Source organism: Arvicanthis niloticus, chromosome 10, assembly GCF_011762505.2.
Source record: "Arvicanthis niloticus isolate mArvNil1 chromosome 10, mArvNil1.pat.X, whole genome shotgun sequence".
Taxonomy (NCBI): domain Eukaryota; kingdom Metazoa; phylum Chordata; class Mammalia; order Rodentia; family Muridae; genus Arvicanthis; species Arvicanthis niloticus.
Window position 1 is genome coordinate 23,857,411 of NC_047667.1, and position 14,938 is coordinate 23,872,348.

At 49.9% G+C, this 14,938-nt stretch overlaps 1 protein-coding gene across 3 annotated transcripts in view; it reads left to right on the top strand.

Moving 5' to 3' along the window:
* The window catches only part of Syt2 (synaptotagmin 2), a 108,258-nt gene extending 97,108 nt beyond the window's left edge, over positions 1 to 11,150 (top strand). For all 3 annotated transcript variants that reach the window (XM_034513688.2, XM_076941246.1, XM_076941245.1), the window contains 8 exons: positions 2,567 to 2,770; positions 3,565 to 3,731; positions 5,501 to 5,620; positions 5,946 to 6,113; positions 6,373 to 6,540; positions 7,717 to 7,834; positions 8,682 to 8,815; positions 9,423 to 11,150. In XM_034513688.2, the coding sequence (XP_034369579.1) occupies positions 2,584 to 2,770; positions 3,565 to 3,731; positions 5,501 to 5,620; positions 5,946 to 6,113; positions 6,373 to 6,540; positions 7,717 to 7,834; positions 8,682 to 8,815; positions 9,423 to 9,629 (1,269 nt within the window). In that variant the 5' untranslated portion in view covers positions 2,567 to 2,583 and the 3' untranslated portion in view covers positions 9,630 to 11,150. The remainder of the gene's footprint in view (positions 1 to 2,566; positions 2,771 to 3,564; positions 3,732 to 5,500; positions 5,621 to 5,945; positions 6,114 to 6,372; positions 6,541 to 7,716; positions 7,835 to 8,681; positions 8,816 to 9,422) is intronic.
* Positions 11,151 to 14,938: the final 3,788 nt, after the last annotated feature.

The following is a 14,938-nucleotide window of genomic DNA, read 5'->3' on the forward strand; positions in this document are numbered from 1 at the left end:
CATGTAGGTTATGGGGAAAAGACAGGAAGGGAGAGACGCCCCCACACTACCCATCTGTGGGAGCTTGCCCACTTCCACGTGCTCTGGGTAAAGAAGGAAGGAAGAAGTAAGAAATGGCACCTATCTAACCTCCTGGCCGGCTCAGGTACAGATCTGAATCTAGGGTTCACCTGCTGAGACTCCCAGGATCTTGTGTCCTAGAACAATAAATTAGACAAGGGACACATAGAAATAGAAATAGAAATAGAAATAGAGCCAGTTTATTAAGAGAGGAAAAAGGCCCCTCTAAAGGTGGAAGCAGGCTAGTGGTTTGGGAAGACAGATGCTCAAAGTCCAGTGTCGTGTATTTAGAGCACTTACCTAGCACCTGCCTTTCTAATATTGTTGTATTATGGCATTTCTCAAGCATGCCCTGCTCTGTTTGCTACATGTGGCCAGAATGATGCTGCTTGCTGTGTCAAATGGACAGTCACATGACCCCTTCCTTCCACATCACAGATACCCACCACCCAATGAGGCTGTAGACCTTAATGCAAGAGCTAAATTTACAATTGAAAGTCGAGGATAAATCTTGGTGGCATTAGCTGTATGACTGGCTCTTAGCCACACCACTGAAAGCAATCAATCAAAGAGATAGACTTCATCAAAATTAAAGACTTTTGTATTTTAAAGCTCATCATAAACATAATAGAAAGACAACCCCGGAGCTAAAGAATCGTTTTTGTAAATCATGTGTTTAATGTTCCCCTTGTTCTTGGTGGGGTAGAGACACTGCCACTGTCTCTTGCAGCAGTACAGGTAGGGAATGTAACCTGTCAGACCATAACTCTCTATCTGACAGGAAGCTGAAATTCAGAATATGTAAAGGACATGATTCAACAGTAAAAAGACAAATATCCAAAAGCAGAGAATAGATTCCTCCAGCTGTCCTCTGATCTCTGCAGTTACACGGTGGCACACATGTGCCTTGCCCAATAAAAATAAAATGATTTTTTTTAATTGGTAAAGGATTTGAATAGACATTTTCCTAAAGAAAATAATCAGGGCTGAAGAGATAGCTCACAAGTTAAGAGCACTGGCTGCTCTTCCAGAGGTCCTGAGTTCGATTCCCAGCAACCACATGGTGGCTCACAACCATCTGTAATGGGATCTGATGCCCTCTTCTGGTGTGTCTGAAGACAGTGACAGTGTACTCACATACATTAAGTAAGTAAGTAAGTAAATAAATAAATAATCATCTAATGGCTGATGGCTGGTGCCCAGCTGACCATCAGACAGTAGGGAAATGCAGGTCATTCATAATGACAAACAGGAAAAGCAAACAAGCCAGATGTCAAGACTGCGTATCTTAGGAATGCGTGTATGTGACACAGAAGCAGCTAGTGTGAACACAGCAGAGTCCTGTCCTGTCAGGACATGAGTTGAAGAGGCACAACCCTTTGAGAAGGAGAATAGTGTCAGAGAACGCACAGAGAGCTGGGGAGAGTCTGGGAGCTCGTCAGAGCGCAGCTGTAAATGAAGACCAGAGTTTGTGGTCATCTTGCTATCGATGTGTGTGTATGGATATGTGGTTATAGCTACACATATATGCATACTATATATAGAATACATATCATGCAGAGTTATAGAATATGTATATGTAGTTTATTTATATCTATATACCTACACATATATATTACACACACGTGTGTGTGTCTGTATAGTGGTGCTGAGTACAGAACTTGGGCAGGCACACGCTAAGCAAGTGCTACCATTTAACTCTACCTCCAGCCACACAGCACTGGAAGCTCTGTTACCAATGGAGTGAAAACCTCACGGTATCACCATGTATAGCAGGGGGCTATTTAGCCACTTAGTGATGAAGACAAAATGGACTCATCAAGGAAAAGATAAAGCAGAATGCCAACTTATGTATGGTATGGTCTAGACACGGAAGACAGAATGGATACAGGCACAAAGTGCACCAAGGGTCTTAGTTCTCTGGCTGGTGGGATTGTTGGGTCCCCCCACATCTCTGCCTCTGCCTTTCATCTCCCTCTCCTCTGGTTTCCCAACTTCAGTGAATGCCACTTCTTTGCTCTAGGGCTGTTGGGTAGGGATATGGATCAGAAAATGTCCAGAGCAAGGGCTGGAGGGAAAGGGAAGGGACTGGGAGCATCCTTGTGTCATGGCGCTGGTTAAGCCATTCCGTGGAAGTCAGGGAGCACCGAGGTGGACCTCACTGAGAGCCTTGCTCCTTCCTAGAGCTGTGGGGGGTTAGATGTGAGCGACACAGGGAAGCAGGCAGCATAGGCTTCGGTGCCAGGCAGATTCTGTCAGGCTGGGTTCCCACTGGCAGCTGGGTGGCCTCAGGACAGTTTAAGGTCTGAGCCTCGGATTGTTAGGATTGAGCGGCTCATATACAGCAGGTACCAGCTGCAGTCCCAAGAATGTCTGCACTACCTTACTGCACATTGTGAACTCTGTGCTCAGCACCTTTGTGTCACAGAGGGAAAAGCATCCTTTGCCTTTAGCTTTGTGCTGAGCTTCTGGAATATTTACCCTGTTCTCTTCCTCTCACCCACAGCTAACCCCTCTGCCACCATGAGGAACATCTTCAAGAGGAACCAGGAGCCCATTGTGGCTCCGGCCACCACCACTGCCACAATGCCCCTTGTGCCCGCAGCACCTGCCGACAACTCTACAGAGAGCACGGGTACCGGGGAGAGCCAAGAAGACATGTTCGCCAAGCTGAAGGAGAAATTCTTCAACGAGATCAACAAGATCCCCTGTGAGTGGCCCTGGCGACCAGGAAGGTTACTGGGCTAGACTGGGAGGCCTATGTCAGGCCAGAGGAGGTGGGGAGCCACTGGGATGGGTTCTGCTGGCTTCTTTCTTTGGGTCTCAGTTTGGATTTTTCCCTCAGAGAAGCCCCCAAGATGAAGATAAAAGGTGAAATATAAGATATTGTTTAGGGTTTCAGCAGCATTTAGAAACTGCTTTACTTTGGAGTGTGGAAAAATGAGGCTTTCTGAACTCTTGGAATAGGCTCTGTGTGGAACCAGAGTCTGCACTGCAAGGTCAGCCACACTGGTGGGAGCCAGGGCTTCGGGCGCCACAGGGAGTGGGATAGGCATTCTCCAGCCCCTCTGGCTAAGCAAGCCAGCCTTCTGGGAGAACTAGGGCTCAGGAGACCTACCTCTGAGGACTGTCCCAAGGCCAGGGTCCACAGGGCTCTTTCTTCTCTTGGCTGTGATGAGGATGAGCGAGTTGTAGAAAGATCAAAGTAACCAGAAAACTCCAGCAACAGCCTGAATCTACATATACCCCTGGCTGCTAAATCAGCAGGCCGAGTCCACAAGGGGGCAGCCAAGTGTGTGTGTCTATGTCTATATGTCTATGTCTATGTCTATGATGTATATGTGTGTATGTTATGTATATGTGTATACGTGTATATATATGTGTATATGTGCATATATGTGTGTATATGTATATATGTGTTTATGTACATATATGTGTGTATATACACACATAAACATGGGGCACGTGCAAGGCTCACAGTGTTTATGCTCTCTCTGTCCACAGTGCCCCCCTGGGCTCTGATCGCCATGGCTGTGGTTGCCGGCCTCTTGCTGCTCACCTGCTGCTTCTGCATCTGTAAGAAGTGCTGCTGCAAGAAGAAGAAGAACAAGAAGGAGAAGGGCAAAGGCATGAAGAATGCCATGAACATGAAGGACATGAAAGGGGGCCAGGTAGGACGCTGGGGAGGGGCTGGGCTGAGAGGGCCCCTGCCCTGCTTTCCTGGTGCTCAAAGGTGAGGCAGAGGCTTCTGGACTTCCACAGTTAAACCGCTGCCTCCTTGGTATGAGCGGTTCCTCTCTGCACTCTCTATGCGGTGTCGCACTCTCCACACGGGCCCCAATGGTTGCAACTATGTTATCTGGTCATCCACCCTAAGCTGGGTGTGGGACTTCCCCACATGTCAGCATGTGCTCCTCCTTGAAAAGGCAAAACAAGGGAACAATGGATGACTCCCAAGGAGGCCACTGGGACAGAGTGCTAGACACCCATGATGGTCATCCGGAAGACACTGTTGGGGAACATTGAATTTTCCTGCCAGGAGAGACTGAAGGGCAGATAGATCTAGCTGGGTGTGGTCGGGGCTCAGATGGGTTGGGGGCAGGTTGGAAGGCACCAGGACAGGACCATGTGACATCCATCACTATCAGATAATGATGTATCAACCCCAGCCTGTTGGTGTTGGTTTCAGCAGGTCCCTTGACAAATCGGTGGCTCCCCTTAAGTTCAGTCTGGGGCTTCACTGTCCTCTCTTGTCTGTTTGGGGAATGACTGTGAGAAGTCTTTTCTCAGGACATCATTCTGAAGGATGGGAGGAGGGACTGAGCTCAGAAAGCAGCCAAGGGTCATGATGGCCTTTAAATGCTCTTGTGTCTGTGTGCCGATTGGGCCTCAAAGCCCACAGAGTGTGTGTGTGTATGGGTATGTGTGTTCATGTGCACACGCACATGGATGGTGTGTATGCTTGCCCATGTGTTAGTATGTATATACATGTATGCATATGTATGTGCATACATGTGTGTTCCTATGTACATACATGTGTGTGCATGCATGTGCACATGGATAGCATGTGTTTGTACGTGTATTAGTATGTATATGCATGTATGCATGTATATGTGCATGTGTGTATGTTCCTGTGTATATATATGTGTGTGTGCACATGGATGATATGCATGCTTGTATGTGTGTTAGTGTGTATGTGCATGTATTGCATATGTATGTGCATACTTTCGTGTTCCTGTGTATATACGTGTGTGCGCGTGTGTGCAAGCATGTGTACATGGATGGTGTGTATGCTTGCACATGTATGTTAGTATGTATATGCATGAATATGTATGTGCATGCATGTGTGTTCCTGTATCTATACATGTGTGTGTGTGTGCAAGCATGTGTGCATGCAACCCAGCCTGATCTCACCAAGCAGCCATGACTTCAGGGCTGGTGTGAGTGGAAGGATTTCCTCTTATACCACTTCCTTCTCTTTCTGCCTCTCTGGATTCGCCCTGTTCCTGACTGGACTGCAATCCTGGTATGTCTCATCCAGGTTGGGTAATCTGAGCAGGGCAAAGGACTGAGAGGGTTTTACAAGGGAAGTGAGCCCCTTGTCTCTATACACTGCATGCCTGTGGTTCCTGACCCCACGGGAGGAGAGATTCTGGCCCAAGCCAGAGTCATGTCTTCCAAGTGTGGGGCTGTGGTCAGCCTGGGGGTCCTGTGGGGAGCTGAGCCCTGCACAGGCCACTCTCCCACCTCACATGTTGGTTTCTATGGCCTGCCTCGTACCCTTTGGCAACACAGGCCCAAGCCTGTGGATCTGCCTACGCCATCCCCTGGAAGTGCTCCGAGTCACGCTTTTGGGGGCTTCGGGGTGGCTTCTGCTGTCTTTGTGAAGGACTGTTCTGCCATCTCCTTTAAACTTTCTACCTACCTGCAGCTCTCCTAGGACGATGACGATGCAGAGACAGGCCTGACTGAAGGAGAAGGTGAAGGCGAGGAGGAGAAAGAGCCAGAGAACCTGGGCAAACTGCAGTTTTCTCTGGACTATGATTTTCAGGCCAACCAGGTATGTGGGCTGGGCAATGGGATAGGATGTGGGTGGAAGCGGTTACCCTAGAGACAGGTAGGCCTTGTGTGTCTTCCTGTGGAGCACGACAGTTGGAAGCCACGGGGCATATACATCTTTACCTTGACCCTGGCTTCCACTATAAGCCTCTACTGGGGAAGAGCTTAGATGAACTCTTCTAATAACTTACTGGCTGAGTTTGGCCTGGCTCCACTCCCAAGATTCCCACTTGGGGTAAGAGTAAGGTGTTGGCAGGAGCCCAGTCTGGGACTAGATCTGGTGCTGGAGAAAACCAGAGGTTCAAACACATCTCCTTTCTCCGCAGCTCACCGTGGGTGTCCTCCAGGCTGCTGAACTCCCTGCCTTGGACATGGGTGGCACGTCAGACCCTTATGTCAAAGTCTTCCTCCTCCCAGACAAGAAGAAGAAATATGAGACCAAGGTGCACCGGAAGACACTGAACCCAGCCTTTAATGAGACTTTCACTTTCAAGGTGATGGAAAACGACGACTCTTGGCTCCCTCTGCCCCTGGGTTCTGCACACCTTGCCCTGGTCCTCAGCCATGGCTGGAGCCCTGGCATATGCTCTGCATGGCACAGTAGCAGGCTGTAGCAGCCTCTCCTCCATCTCACAGGCTGGTATTTTCAGTCTGCCTGGTATCCTGTGAGCAACACAGGCCCACGCCTTGGGATCTTCCTGTAGCATCCTCTGGAAGTGATGAAGCCACTTTGACCCAATCTGTGTCCTACAGGTTCCATACCAGGAGTTGGGAGGCAAAACCCTGGTGATGGCCATCTATGACTTTGACCGCTTCTCTAAGCATGACATTATCGGGGAGGTGAAGGTGCCCATGAACACGGTGGACCTTGGCCAGCCCATTGAGGAATGGAGAGACCTACAAGGAGGAGAGAAGGAAGAGGTGAGGATGGAGGGACCAGGTTTGCTGAGGCTTGCTCTGCCACATTATACAATAGGGAGAGCGGCAGTTAGAGTCAGGTCTTCCGGTGAAGAGTCCAGCTCCCCACTGCCTGGCTGATGATCCAGGGGAAGCTAATTAACCTGAGGCTTTGGTGCTTTCCTTCAGATGGCTCTAGCTGAGAATTAACTGCCCATATGAAGCACCTTGCCCCGTGCCTGGTGTCTGTCAAGCCAGCCATGAAATAAGGATGCTGTTATTTTTCCTTTTAAGGTCCTTCTGCCCTTCAGACTCCGCCCCTCAGTTTACCCACCAGAAAAGCCAGCCTTGATTTCATAGGATTCTCAGTGTTTGGCGTGTCTTCCAGCCACGGCAATCAGCCCCTCATTTGCTGTGTGCCAGAACCCTCCTCCCAGCTATGTTGCCAGCACCAGTGACCTGTTTCAGTCTGCAGGTGCTCAGTGGAGGTGTGGGATAAAAGCCCTCAGCCTCCTTCTGTAGATGGGGCTTTGCCTGTTATCAGAGATGAAAGTCTGCATACCTGAAGGAGGGCATGACTGGTTGGTCTTATCCTTACCTTGGTGGTGCCATCCCAGAGAAACTGGGGGCCGGCAGAGCCTTAGGTCAGGGGTCCGGAGACCTCTCCTGCCCAGTGCTATGTTGCTGTCTGACTCTGAGGAACAGGTCTCCCTGGTAACCTGGATTTCTTGTTGGTTACAAAGTGTCCTTGCCTTGTCACACAAAAGGTTTAAGTGACATAATATATGGACAGGGAAGTGCTCTGAGAACCACATTACCCTGCAAGCCCCACAGTTGATAGCAAACAATGGTGGGGGCAGGGGTGATCGGGGAAGAAGCTCCCTAACCTCTTGGCTACCCAGCACCTGCTTCTTGTGCCCCTTTCACTCAGCTTGGTGGGGATCTGAACATACCTATAACCTTCAGGTCTGCCAGGTTCCTCCGCTATAGCCAGTCCTCTGCCTTTTTGGTCGTCAGCTTCCCTAGGCCATGGCCGTGAACTGTAGTGATGGAAGCTGGAGACCGCCTCTGCTACAGATGTGGAAGCTGATAGCTAGGCAGAAATCACTGCTTTGCCTGTCTTGGCGAGATGGGGTCAGCCACACTAGAGGCCACTGGGATAGCTGAAGTGACCTAAATCCTACTTCTTTCCCTGGACAGCCAGAGAAGCTGGGTGACATCTGTACCTCCTTGCGCTATGTGCCCACTGCTGGGAAGCTCACCGTCTGTATCCTGGAGGCCAAGAACCTGAAGAAGATGGATGTAGGGGGCCTTTCAGGTGATGCAGAACCACTGGGAGCCAGTGTGTGGCAGCAGCGAGCCATTCACCGCTCTGAGTCCCTGGGGAGGATAGAAAGTCTTACCTGATTCTGGACACAGGCTCTCCAGCCCTCCCAGCTGCCTGTCCATAACGGAGTCTTCCCATAAATTACCCTCTAGCCATGCTCTGGGGGCCACAGAGGAGAAGACAGAAAAATTTCATTCTCTAAATGAGCTAACGACACAGAACTTTTCTCAGGAAGTGGCAGGGCAGGGCTTAACCCAAAAGTCTTAACCCAAAGTCAGTCTTTCTGCCATGCCACCAGAGTAGGGGATATTTTTCCAGAAGAGGCTGCAGGCTCTTCCAACTCTGTTTTGGAAGTGATGCTGTAGGTTTCAGATTTACCTGACATTAAATCTGGCATAGGGCTAGCCTGTGCCACAGGATGCTAATGGTCAAAGCTAGCCTCCTCAGAATTGCCTTATAGCTGGCTTTGACCAAACTTGTGACCTTGGGCTGATTGTGTCCCTCGTGTGTCCTCAGATTCCCACCAGCCAGGTTAGGAAGACTGGATATGCAGGATCAGGACTTGGCTGAAGTGTTTTGCCTTCTTGCCTCTCAGCCATCTCCTAGCCCAGGGATCTGACCAGTTAGTCCTCATCTTCCTTACAAGGCCGTTCTATAAGTGAACAGTTAGAAGTAGCCTAATACCTTTCCTACCTGTGACCCAGATGACCCCTCTGCGTCTGGGACTTCCTGTCTCTCCTCTGGGCTTCCCAGGAGCCTGGTTCCAGCAGGGTGGAGACCTGGGAATGGGAGGTTTGTCGGGGCTGAGGTATCTCTTGGGTTGGGACTGTCTCTGCAGACCCCTACGTGAAGATTCACCTGATGCAGAATGGCAAGAGACTCAAGAAGAAGAAGACGACGGTGAAGAAGAAGACCCTGAACCCCTACTTCAACGAGTCCTTCAGCTTCGAGATCCCCTTTGAGCAGATCCAGGTGCGTACGCCTCGAGGGCCTTGGGTTCTTGGGCTCTGAGATAACCAGACAAGTACGCAGAATTAGTTAGAGGTCAGCCACGGGCTGGGAGCATTCCACTAGGATAGGGTCTGGATCTGACAGTGCTGGGGGTGGGACCCTGTAGAGGACCCTTTTGAAGGACCTCCATAATCGAATGTGGACAGATTTTTAAAAAGTTAGATATTTTTGTATATCCATACCATTTACAGTATCATCTGACAGAGATGAGGATATGTATTTAAAAAGTCATTTGTATTTGGGGAACACTCCTGTATTTATTATGTCCAAAACTTGTGTGTTGTTTATCTTTTTGTCTACTGACCTCATTAGAGGCCATTCCCCTCCCATAAGGTCTTACAGTGCCTAGAGCGTTGTGTATGTTCAAGTACACCTGCTGGCAGAAATATAGGTTGCTTAAAAAAAAAAAAAAGCTGTGTCCTCTACACTAGAATTTAATTGAAGTTAGACTGGAAGGCAGAAGCGTGGAGGCATTCCCTTCCTTATTATTTGCAGTGCGGACTGACAGAGAGGGCATGTCACGGGCTCCCACTTCTCCTTTGAAGTCCTTTCTTTGCTTGCCTTGCAGAAAGTCCAGGTGGTCGTCACCGTGCTAGACTACGACAAGCTGGGTAAGAATGAAGCCATCGGGAAGATCTTCGTAGGCAGCAATGCCACAGGCACGGAGCTGAGGCACTGGTCTGACATGCTGGCCAACCCTCGGAGGCCCATCGCCCAGTGGCACTCTCTTAAGCCCGAGGAAGAAGTGGATGCTCTTCTGGGCAAGAACAAGTAGGCAACAGGCTGGGGCCGTGCCCCCGAGGACACTGACAAGATCCAGAGCTATCAATACCTCAGTTACGCGACCTTAGAGGTTTCTCCATTTGTTTGCGGTGTGTTCTGTTTTTCCTTCCTTCTTTCTCTTTTTAAAGACCAACTTCCTTTTGGTGGCTGTGTGAAGGGAGTCCCCTAAGACGTGAAAGAGAAGCCTGGCTCTGTTATTGTCCCAGGAGCTGCCCTTGTTGCATGCCCTATCACGGTTTCCCTCACCCCACTCAGGGCCCTCTACTGTCAGAGAGTTGAAGCACTTCCTGCTTTTCCTGGGTTTTGGACCAACAAAATGGCAAGAACATTCTGTTTCTTGACTGTGAGGGCAACATAGTGGCCAGCATTGTGTGTGTGTGTGTGTGTGTGTGTGTGTGTGTGTGTGTGTGTGTGTGTGTGTACATGTGCCCATCCATCCCTACCCGCCTCTGTTTTGAACATCTCTCTTCATTTCTGGAATGAGCCATGGACTATGAAGCCGTGTGAGAGGAGAAAGTCTTCAGGGACTCCAAAGGTGAAGAAAGCCCACTGCCTAACTGGTCAGAGGCCAGAGCTCTCACAGTCCTTGCGAATGGTCATGTGGAAGGCGGCAAGATGTCATACTGGATGTGTTCAGAACTAGGACCAAAAAATCATGGACTCCCTCTTGTCACAGCTTCCCCCCAGGAGTGGGGTTTGGGGGACATTCATGGAAATAAACTATTCACTAGACTTGTCAGACTCTACTAGGGACTGCCAGCCCCAGGACATCGCTCTTGTTGACAACGTCAAACTTGGAAGAAACAGAAGTCCCATTTCTCAGAAAGCCTAAAATGAAGCTCCCGGATCTCTGCCCCGTCCAGTGGGAAGCCAACACTTCCTTCCTCTGCAGAGAACAAGCAGCGCGTTCATTTGCATTCATACACCATCTGGCTTTTGCCTCTGTTTCCCTTTTTGTACCATCTGAAGACAAGTGCTTTGCACAGAGCCAGAGGCCTGTTAGAGGGATGCTTGGGTGCTTAGTCCCCTGAGGTCCAGGTAAGGAGGAGGTGTCAAAGGGAGCACGGGTGGACAGAGATGAGCTAGACGGTGCAGAGCTCCTCACAGCTCCCATCCCGAGCCTCTGGACTCTTTGACCCTCAGAGATGGTAGCTGGAGAGGCCCCGTCCTTCCATCCCTTAGAGACAGTTTTCTCTGAATGCCGGGAAACCCAGGGCATTCATTTCAAATGGGTGGTAGAGAAAGCGTGCTAAGGTTTGTGCCCTGTGTTCAGTTTGTGTCTCCTTCCCTGTCCCCTGCTTGTCCCCAGCACTGATAAAAAGCCATATACATGTTAGTCAGGCTTGCACTAAGTTCCCTTTCCCAACCTGCAGCCTGGCAGGGGCTTAGCTCCATGTGGCCAGAGGCTGCTCCTCTCCCTCGGTCTTGTATTTGTTCTTGAACCTCTCAGGCCCTTGTTCTCTTACCACAGAAAAGACACAGCTCTCCTGAAGGGGAACATGCTCTTCCACAGCCAATGTGGCAGGACTTCTGCTCGGTCCCACCTGGGCCCTTCTGCTTCTTGTAGGTCTCAGAGATGGATGGTGTTGTAGAGTTTGCCTTTGAGAACCCAGCAAGGAGAAATGCAGTGTTTTAGTGAAAATGAGGGGTTATGTGGGTTTGCTTTGTTTTGTTTTTGTTTTTGTTTTTTTTGTTTGTTTGTTTGTTTGTTTTTTTTTTATTTAAGTAGGAAGTGAGGTAATACTTCTACCAGAAACAGACTGTGAAGTAGGTTTGACCTGCCTCTCTTTTAGAGGCCCTTCTGCTATTGGCCTGTGGTACACGGGAACTTGTGTATTTTATAATTCTTTGTGTGTTTATGCTAAACATTGAGAAAGGAGGAGGACTCTGATAGGATTATGGGCTGTAGTCCTTGGGACCAGAGTTCTGGTCATGGTAGAAAATTGTTGGGCCATCGGGTACACTCAGAGTTCAGGTAGTTGGAGAGTACCGGGGTTCTGGAATGGACATCTGATGTCACTGGATTCTTATCTGTGGAATTTTGGTGCTTTCCCGGTCCCTCCCCACACTGGCTCTTCTCACCCACATTCCATGAATCCCATTCACAGAAACTCCCCAGTCAACCTTAGCCTTTCTGTGTTCTTCCAGCCTCTCCCAGTCACCTGTAAACTCCTCGGGTCCTCTCCTGGAAACCATACTCAGCCCTTCCACAGACCACAGTCCTACTGCGCTGCTGACAGAGGGAAGGGAGGAATGGTGGGTGCCTCTGTGGTTTGAATGTCCCTGGGCTTAGAGACAGGCTAGAGCCCATTACTGTGGGCAGCCTGCCAGGGCTTTTTGACTCTGATCACTAGTTTGGAGCCAGCATGGATGCTGGGAGTGGTTCTCCTCAGGCTTAGGGCTGGTCCCAGACTAGCCACCCAAGCAGATGGCACCTGTCCAGGTCCAGGGGCCAGGCAGGAACATGTTGAAGCATAAGTTTTCTGTACTGGGGGTTGGGGAGGGCTGATATGACCCAAACTCCAGCATGGCATTCCAAACCTTCACTGCCACAGGGGTTTATTTCTGGGGATGCCAGGGTCCTGGGATATCAAGACTAAGCAGAGACAGTCAATGTTTCTGGCTGGTGAGGGATTCTGGATACTTCTGAGGATAGAAGTTTTTATCCCAAAGAGAGGAAAGTATTTATGAGAGGGGTTTGTTTGTTTTGTTTTTAAAGAGAGCTTAAGACCATGAATACCCAAACTCCACTGAGGATCTGGGGGCACACGCTCTCCCTGAATGAAGAAAAGCAACCTCTGCAGTGCTGGCCAGTTTTGCAACAAAGGCTGAGGCCTGGGGACTAGGGAGCTCCCAGCCAAGCAGGCGCTTAAGATGAGCAGGGCGAGGCCCAGCCAGAGACCTTGGTCTTCCCAGGAAGATAACACACTGATTTGTTTCTGTAGAAGTGGTTCTTGGTGATTTTGCTGGCCCACGATTTAATGAGGGATGAGGGAGGTTTTTTACCACAGGCCTCTAGGTAAAGGTAGCTTTTATAAACACGCCTCCATGCTGGACGTAGGGGTGGGCAATGCTAGCACAGAGGAAGGAATCCCTCCTTCATTTAATGTCATGTCAGTTCTTGAGAATCCCAGGTCTCTCAACCCTGCCTGTCCTTGAGGGTGTACATAGCAGCAGTCTTCCTGAAGGTAGGAAGGGATCGAACTTTCCCCATCCTGCTCACTGGCCCACAGGCTTTGTGTCCCTCTCACTGCAGGCTGCTTGGGTTCTTTTCTCAGAGCCAGTGGGTAGCAGCAGGTGGCCCACAGCCCCATAATGGCTGCCAGATTTGGCAAATACAAATACAGGATACTTGGCTAAACTTGAATTTCAGATAAGCAAATAATTTTGAAGCATAAGGATGTCCTATGCAGTATTTGAGACATACTGTACCACAAAGTGATTCATTGTTTAATGTGAAATTTAAGTTTAATTGGCTAATCCTGTATTGTGTCTGGCAAACGTACCCTCTGGCTCCTCCATCCCTCTTTTCTTCAGTCCCAGGGGCCAGAGGCTGGTTACCACAGTTTTGATTTAACCTGTTTTTTGAACTGCAATATTGAGAAGGGGACACTGTGACTTGAAGATACATGAATATACTTTATTTTTGAAGTAACAACAAAACAGGAACCTTCTGAAGCCATTGAGCCTCACTGGACCCCCCTCCCCATGTTCATTTAGTTATATATTATAAAAGAAGATGCTATCTATAAACATACGAGCAGAATCTTGTTTAATCAAGATGCATGTCTACAATTCTGTAAATAGCCGCATGGCACTGCTGAGAGCCCTTGATCTCCCAATCCCAGACCCGTTTTACAGAACTGGCTGCTCCTTGATATTCTGTTGTGTAAAGTCTTTGTCTTCACCTCCCCTACAGTGAATGTCCACAGTGGGAGATAATGTTCTGGCCCCGGTGCCAGCCCTGCCTAGGGACGATGCTGAAGAACACTGGCCCTGAAGGCAGGTCTGCTGCATGTCTACAGGGCTAACCCTTGGGGCACAGTGCACTGTCTAGCCTGGCGTCTGTTGTCCTGTTGCTTCTGTGTTCCATGTGTTGATGTGATTCCTTTCTTCCCACTGTCTTGAATAAACTGAAAAGCCATAAAGGGGCCTCCTACTGAAGGGTGCCCTCGACTCCTTCCAGGAGCCCCCCCATCCCCCTAACTGGCTCCCCATAGAACACTTGTGAAGGGCTCACCTGTCCGTCACCCTCCCCTAGCCCTGTGTTGTGAGGACAGTTGGTGTTTCAGGGCTTCTGGTGGGGTCTCAGGAGATGCCCCTGGCTGGCTTTTGTGGCCTGAGTCTGATGGTGGGACTCTACTCTGAGCATAGGCAGGGCGGTGGTTGTGACTCTGAGGCTTGGATATCCTCTTAGAGGCCTGGAGGCAACCGAGGTTTTCAGAAGCAGTGAGCAGCCCAGCCTACAGTCAGGTTCTTGGTGGCGGCCTGGGATGAACACGGCCAGCCCTCCCTACTTTTCCCTGAGCTGTCAGGGCCCTCAGAAAGCAGTGGAGGAGTGGCCCGTGGGAAAACCTGGAATCACAGTCGTTACTCTCCACCCTCTCTCTCTTTTGGCTGGTGGTGCCACAGAGCAGGGTGCCCTGAGAACAAGGTGGTAGGTGTGGTGATAAGGGGTCACTCACGACTGAGGACCACTAGGCTCTGACTCACATCAGCTTCCAGGACAGCTTGAGCAGGCATGGCAAGTAGTGAGTGTAGGGGTAGACAGGGCTGGAGCAGCTTGGGCACCCCACAGGACTCCCCAGAAGCCAGTCATATGTTACTAATCCAGGGAACCTCAGGCAGATTTGGGCAAGTGTATTGGACAAGGCCAGGGGCAACAAGGTGGGGTCGGCTGGACATCTCCAGTCTCCACAGAAACTGAAACTGGGAACTGTGAAAGCAGACTCTGGCAAGGGAGCCGTGTGTGGGCCTCAGTTTCACCCTCAGCTTTCCTCAGCAGCCAGGAGATCAGGGAAAGGGCCTGGAAGCCCAAAGGTTCTGCCCTAACTCCCGCTCATCAAAGGATTTGCTTTCTGAAAACCTTGGGTCCAGAAACTTTCCAAACCAGGGCAGAAGCTGAGCGTGCCGTGTTCCCCCTGGAATACACTGGCCCCACCAGTCTTCCTAAGAGCCCTCCCTGTCTTCCTCAGAAGGACACGTGTAGCCCTCCCCTCCCCACTCTGCTTGGCAAGGCTCTCTCCGTTCCCTTACGTGGACTCTGTTGTTGTCTAATCTCTTGTCAAATTGTTATTTTGT